Raw genomic sequence first — 7,098 nt, 5'->3', positions numbered from 1 at the left:
TATTACCTCTACTCTAATTATTGCACAATATAGTAAAGAAATCGATATACTCCTGTGCTCATTTTGTGACGCAAAAACAACCCTGCTACCAAAATCAGACAAAGACACCACTTAAAAAACAGAAAGAAAGAAAATCAGAAGCCAATGTCCCTCATGAGCATAAACTGAATAAAATCCAAACCAAGAGAATCCAACAACATATCAAAAAACGAATGCATCATGACCAAAAGGGATTCACACAAGCATGCAAGGATGCTTCAACATTAAGGGGAAAATGTAATTCACCACATAAATAAAACAAAAAGAAAAGAACTACATGATTATATCAAGTGATACAGAAAGGCCATTTAACAAAATCCAACACCCATTCCTGATGAAAGTGCTGAACTTCAGCTGCCACAACCAGAACCCCGAAGAATTTGATGGTACTACTACCAACCACTCTGAAAGTGATCACATTAGAAGGTTCTGGATAAAGGGGGAGAAAATTGGAGAACAAGATGAACGATATTTCTAAAAAAGACCAGGTTTACTGGTTATTTAGAGACTGGCAAGACTGCCCAAGATCTTGAGCCGCATTGGAGACCTGGAACTGAGCTCATCCAGGTGGCTCAATTTTCAACCGAACAATAGAAAAATCTATTCAGTGAACAGTAACACGACTGGGATGTGTACTCCTTAGATCAAGCAGTCATTTGAGACCAAAAAGGGAAAACATACCCTGAAGGTAAAAGTTCAGAAGGCAAGAGAGTTAGAAAAGGAGGAAGAGAAATGAGAAATTCAAGGTAGAAGTGGGAATGAGTGATTCTACTTTGTGGAGACTGCTATCAATCACATGAAATAAAAGGTGTATAAATTACTGAATTGAAAACCAATTAATTAGTTTTATAGATCTTCACTCAATTCACTATTTAAAACATTTTTTCCCGTGTGCTTTCCAGTCAAGTCTGATGGGGTGCCATGCCCCAGCACTGCCTCTAGCCTCTATCCCTGAGGACCTCACCGCTCTGCTCCCCTGCTGCTCTGATGCATGCCCCACAGATAAGCAAAGACTGAGAAAAATTATAGAAACTAGGAAAGCTTTACAAGGTATTTTAAAGGGAACCCTTATGATAGAGAACCAACAACAGCAGACAACAATTTGAGGTAAGACATAAGACAACAACACTACCCACAGACCAACCCGGATAGCAGTCCCATGAAATCGAAATAGAGCGAAAAAACTGGTTACAAAGAGAGGAGCTAGGTTGTAACTTATAAAAACTTCTAAATAAAAAGGGAACTAAAAGAGGTAGTTATATAATCTTTATATGAGAAGGAAATCAATGGTATTCCTAGACATAACTGACAGTTTTAAGATTTAGTTAAACTCCAATGTGTGTAACCAAAAAAGGAAAATTAATAAATCTACATACCACAGTAAAAATGAACACCAAGTGTAAACACAACAGCAATTTATAGAAAAATAAAATTCTTATTAAAAAATAATTCAGCATCGAAATGTCAGAGAAGCAAATAAATTGCATATACACTTTTTATGCATTAAAAAAGAGAAAATTTAGATCAAAATGAAAACAAGCCCATACATATTGCTAGACACATAGAATGTAAAATGAGTAAGTGCACTGTCAAAATAAAGAGAGGTACAGAATAGAGATAAGACTTTTAAAACGAGGCATTAATATACTGCCAGCAAAATATACCTTAGGCAAAAAGACATCAAAAAGTTAAAAATCAAAGAATGGAAATGTATACATCTGAAGTAAATGGTATTTTTTAAAAAGAGCAAAAATAGGACAGATGAACCCCTTAGGACCAGGGGTGACAGTGGCGATACCAGGAGGGAAGTAGGGGGGTGTAGAAAGGGGGAATTGATCACAGGGATCTACATATAACCTCCTCTCTGGGGGACGGGCAGCAGAGGGGTGGGTGAAGGGAGACGCCGAGCAGTGTAATATAAGATATAATAATAATTTATAAATTATTAAGGGTTCATGGGGGTGGGGGAGGAAAATGAGCTGATTCTGGGAACCCAAGAGGAAAGCAAATTTGGGGAATGATGAGGGCAACAAATGTATAGGTGTGCTTTACACAATTGATCTATGTATTGTGATGAATTGTATGAGCCCCAATAAAATGATTTTTTTAAAAAGAGCAAAAAATACCAATACTAATTTTGGAGAAAATAGACATCAAGTCAAAATCTATTTTAAGAGACAAAGAAAGACCTTCAAAACTGATTAAAAGGTCAATCCACCCAGAAGACATCTTAATAATAAATACTTAAGCACCCAATCCCAATGACAGGGGTCTCAACTATACTAAACAAACTCTTACCAAACTGAAAAGAGAAATAGATGATTCTACTGCAATACTAGGATACTTTAACAAACCACTCGATGATGGACAGAGCAACTAGAAAGAAGCTTAGTAAAAACACACAAGATGTAAATAACACAATCAACAAACTCAGTCTTTTAGCTGTATTCGGAACACACCACTCAAGTTGGTCCCAATTCCCTCATTGATGGCCTTAATCGTTTGGGGTTTAACTTCAAGGTCAAGAACACACCACTTAAGAGCAGCACAGTACATATCTTTCTCCAGTTCACATGGATCATTCTTCAGAAGGGCTATATTCCAGGCCAAAATATAATCCTAAATAAAAATTTAAACACCAAAATAATGCAAAGCATCTTCTATGAACATAATATTATAAAACTAGAACTCAGTACAGAAGTTCTGCCCTATCTCCAAATCCCATCTTGTGTGCATATACTGTCCAGCCACCTAAATTGATAATCTGAACAAATCAGCAATCCATGTATGTTGGTCTAAAAATCTGTGCTATACATATGTAGTTTCCTTTCTTCAACAGTGTTTTAAATTCTATGCCATTGACTAAATTAATGACAACATCAATAGGATGACCATATGGGAGTCATCCAAAGGGTGATTCACAATGTTCTCCAATAAAATAATAATGATGTCTCTCACATGAATCAGGAACATATATAAACCATAGATATATGAACGGATTTTGAGCTGGCACTTAATTGGAGCCCTAATTTTTTTTAAAATTAATTTTTATGACATAATCATGCTTAATACTTGCCCTCATGAAGAGATCACTGAAGATATGGGTGCTATGGCAAAATGTGGTAAAGAAAGCAGATGGTGGCCAGTTACCAGAAAGAATAGTGTCTGGGGTCTTAAAAGCTTGTTTAAAACAAGCAGCCATCTAAGTGAGGCATCAACTAATTACACATGGAATAAACACAACAACCTGTATGATCCAAGGACTGTAAATAATAAAATTTAGATCCAAAGAGGGAATGGTATTAAAGCTTAAATTCTGACCACCCAGTTTGCAGCAGGCTATGGATGACAGTGAAAGCCCTAGAAAACATTTACAGGGTTCCACATGTGAATTAAGACTCTGGATGAATCCACTATTACTATGGGCCAGGGCTGGGAAGGCCTTGTTAGACAGAATGCATTGTAGGTTGTATTACTGCAATTGTAATTAGGATAAAATGTGACACTTTGTCATTTGATCTCCCTCTCAAGCCAACATATATTGATTCCAGCTTTTAATATTTTCTGGTTTCTTTTGGATTGATGTTGCTCTGTGTCTTATTCTGGTATTGTTGTTGGGCTGTTTGGTTGTCATTTCCATGTCAATGTTCTTCTGCGTATGTAATCCAGGACCAGTAAATCTCTAGAGACAAATAATAGCATCCTAGGGGCAGAACACAGAAGAGTAGAAGGAAATGAGTACAAGGAAGAGGAAAAGTATTAAAATTGATAGTGATGAGAGTTAGAAAACATTGAAATATGAATGAACTATTGAAATGTACGATATAAGAACTCTATATTTAAAAAAACTGTATGGAAAATTTTTTCAGAGAGACTGAGTCAAAGGAAAATGGAAATTTTTGCAAAAGGGACACATTCTCTATTTGGGAATGAAAAACGGTTGCAACAGTGGAGATGGTTGCACAATGGAAATAGAATTACTGTCACTGGATTTTACACTTAGGAGTGGGGGAAGGTTTCATAGGACAGTCCTGGTTACCTTCAAACAATTCTCAGGAGAATTGCCGATGAAAACCATAACCCTCCACTTCCAACACCTTGCCCGGCTGGGAGCAAAAGACCTTTTCATTTTCTTAAAACTTCTTCCTAATAACCCCTGGCTCATGCTGCTTCCTTCGAGAATATCTAACAATAGAAAAGGGGGTGTTTTCTTTACATGAATGTAGAGAATATTACATCCCAAATAATACGACAGATCTTATATACTGAGTGTTCAACAAAACACACCCTCGAATTTTCTTGAAATTTCACTCTTTGGTTTTCCAACCTTTTACTAGGTATTGAACCTGCTTAATTGATGCTTAGGTATCATAGCTTAAGGATTCCTCTAAACACAGGAATATATCACTGTTCATAACTGTTTGCAAATGGCTGCCATGGGTAGTGCACTTTGTCTTTTATTTTTAAGGGATCTTATATATTCATATGCATCAATGCAGTGATCATTTTACTGAGTTAAATATGAAAGTAAGTGTTCCTTCTCAGGTCAGTAGGGTATAAAAAATATATATAATCATCTTGGGGGGGGGCTCGCACAACTCATATCACAATCCATACATCCATCCATTGTGTCAAGCACTTTTGTACATTTGTTGCCCTCATCATTCTCAAAACATTTGCTTTCTACTTGAGCCCTTGGTATCATCCTCATTTTTTCCCCTCCCTCCCCATCCCCCTCTCCCTCCTGAACCCTTGATAATATATACATTATTTATTATTTGTCATATCTTACACTGCCTGACGTCTCCCTTCACCCACTTTTCTGTTGTCCATCCCCAGGAAGGAGGTTATACATAGATCCTTTTAATCTGTTTCCCCTTTCCACCCCACCCTCCTACTATCCTCCCGGTATGGCCACTCTCACCACTCGTCCTGAAGGGATCATCTGTCCTGGATTCCCTGTGTTTCCAGTTCCTCCGGTCCAGCCAGAATTTTTATCTTCATTTTCAGAACCTCACAGGGGCATTTCTACCCTGTCCTACATGGTCACTAAGAGTTGGAATTGACTCAATGGCAGTGAGTTTGGGGTATTTTTTGGTCTAGGATAAATTATAGGACTTTGTGACACTCTCAGATACAAACAAACTCATTAGTTACAGATTTATTTGATCTAACAGGGTGGTTGGCTCTCACTAAGGACCTTGATATGACCATCCAACTCCAGTGGGAATAAGCAGTACAAACACACCTTCATTTGTGAAGTAAAAATTAATTATTTGAATTACTACAGTTACATGGACTAATAAACCTTGTGTTGGAAAACTATCAGCTTAAATCACTGATTTACAAAATAGTTATTTATAATTATCCCTTTTATATTACTGTATATGGTGTATTTAAAAATTAGGATCAATTATCATTAATTAATTTTTATAAATATATTCTCTGAGAAATTAAACAGGACTAGGAGAAACTGAACAGTTTATCTTTATATTATTTTGTATTTATTGCATCACCACAATCAAGGATTTGAAACACTTGGTATTTTCAACATTTTCGTTCCTCAGCTTTCTTTCTCTCTTCTAATCCATTGGTATTTGAGTCCATTCCAAAGTAGTTGGCAGCGGCAAGCACCAGTTTGCTAGGTAAAACACTGTAGGAAAAGCAAAGGAACAAAATGTGATTTCAAAGGGAGTCAAAGAAACTTCTTTGAACAGACTTGAGTTCAGATTTCAGAAAGTGTGGATTGAAGTGGTCCATGCAGTGCATGTCACCTCCTGGATCTCCACCCAGAGCTACTCATCACCCTCTGTAGGTGACTTTAAATTTGGTTGTGCTCTAACCATTTGGAAATTTGAAACCCCAAAGCTCAGGCCACCATATATGCATACATTCACTGAGTTCTGAGGAAAGACCATTGAACCTTATTTACTAGACTCACAAATGGCAGAAAACAGGAGAAAGAAAATCAGGCCAACTCAGCAGAATATCTGGGGACAGGGCCCAGGCCTGAGTAGTTTTATGTGCTTCTGGAGGGACTGCTGGGTGCATCCACAGAGCAGAACCACTGCCCTCATTGTGAAGACCAGGAGCTGTGCCTTCAGCTGAGTTCTACTTATGTCAGTCTTTTATGCTCAACTAAACTCAATTTAACAGTTTGACCATATGGGCTATGTACTCATCGTATGCTAGGCACCTGCGGATGGAACAATATACAATCAGAATCAGCATACTGGGACAGTTATGCAAGTCACTATAGGTGTCGTGACGGCACCAAAAGAGCATGGGGGGGCTTAAGCCCAGGAATCAGCTTTGAAACTGTTTTAAAACTTTGATTCAGCATTTACATGTTTAACCTGGCAAAAAGTACTTATTCTGTCTAAGCCTTAGCTCCTCTATCACGCAGGGGATGACAACAGCTCAGACTCTAAGAGTCTAGAAGACTAACTGGGACGCCGTGCATGTCATTCTCTCATGTCCTGCGGATGCTAGGAGTTGTTTTGTTTCAGCTCCAGAGAATACGTTGAACTTGGGACAAATCGATCCAGGAATATGCTGGAGCCCATAGTACAGAGTTTGCATGGAGTTCTAAGGACTCTTTCAGGAAATGAAATGAGGAACTTGCCAAATACCCTTGATATTGATTTGCCAATGTACTCAGGCCTTTTATTCTTTGTTTTCAAAATAGAAGTCCACCTAAGACACACACAAAAACCCAAACCCAATCCTATTAAGTTGATTCTGACTTATAGAATTTCCTTGCCTTCAATCTTTATAGAAGTTCCTCACTAAACCTTTCTTCTGTGGTAGTGTTGAGTGGGCTAGATGTGCCAGATTTTAACTTAGTAGGTATGTGGTTACTGTTAGCAGCATACAGGCATTTTACAAGTCTACATTAATGAAAACGAAACAATTAATGCAAAATAACTTATGTACCTTTTTATTCAGAAGCGAACACAAATAACATGTACAGTGAACCCTCGTTTATCGCGGTTAATCGGTTCTAGACCCTACCGTGATAAATGAAATTCCGCGAAGTAGGATTCCTTATTTGTAAAT

The 7,098-nt window shown here is 37.7% G+C and overlaps 1 protein-coding gene across 1 annotated transcript in view; it reads right to left on the bottom strand.

Annotated features, from left to right (window-relative positions):
• Nucleotides 1-6,811: 6,811 nt before the first annotated feature.
• SDR16C5 (short chain dehydrogenase/reductase family 16C member 5) overlaps nucleotides 6,812-7,098 on the bottom strand; it is a 66,749-nt gene continuing 66,462 nt past the window's right edge. Inside the window, exon 8 of the mRNA XM_004697776.1 lies at nucleotides 6,812-6,929. Within this exon, the coding sequence (XP_004697833.1) occupies nucleotides 6,812-6,929 (118 nt within the window). The remainder of the gene's footprint in view (nucleotides 6,930-7,098) is intronic.

The sequence above is a fragment of the Echinops telfairi genome, unplaced genomic scaffold, assembly GCF_000313985.2.
Source record: "Echinops telfairi isolate 266 unplaced genomic scaffold, ASM31398v2 ScPeMD7_1;HRSCAF=3_0, whole genome shotgun sequence".
Taxonomy (NCBI): Eukaryota; Metazoa; Chordata; class Mammalia; order Afrosoricida; family Tenrecidae; genus Echinops; species Echinops telfairi.
This window is presented reverse-complemented; position numbering and strand designations above follow the sequence as displayed.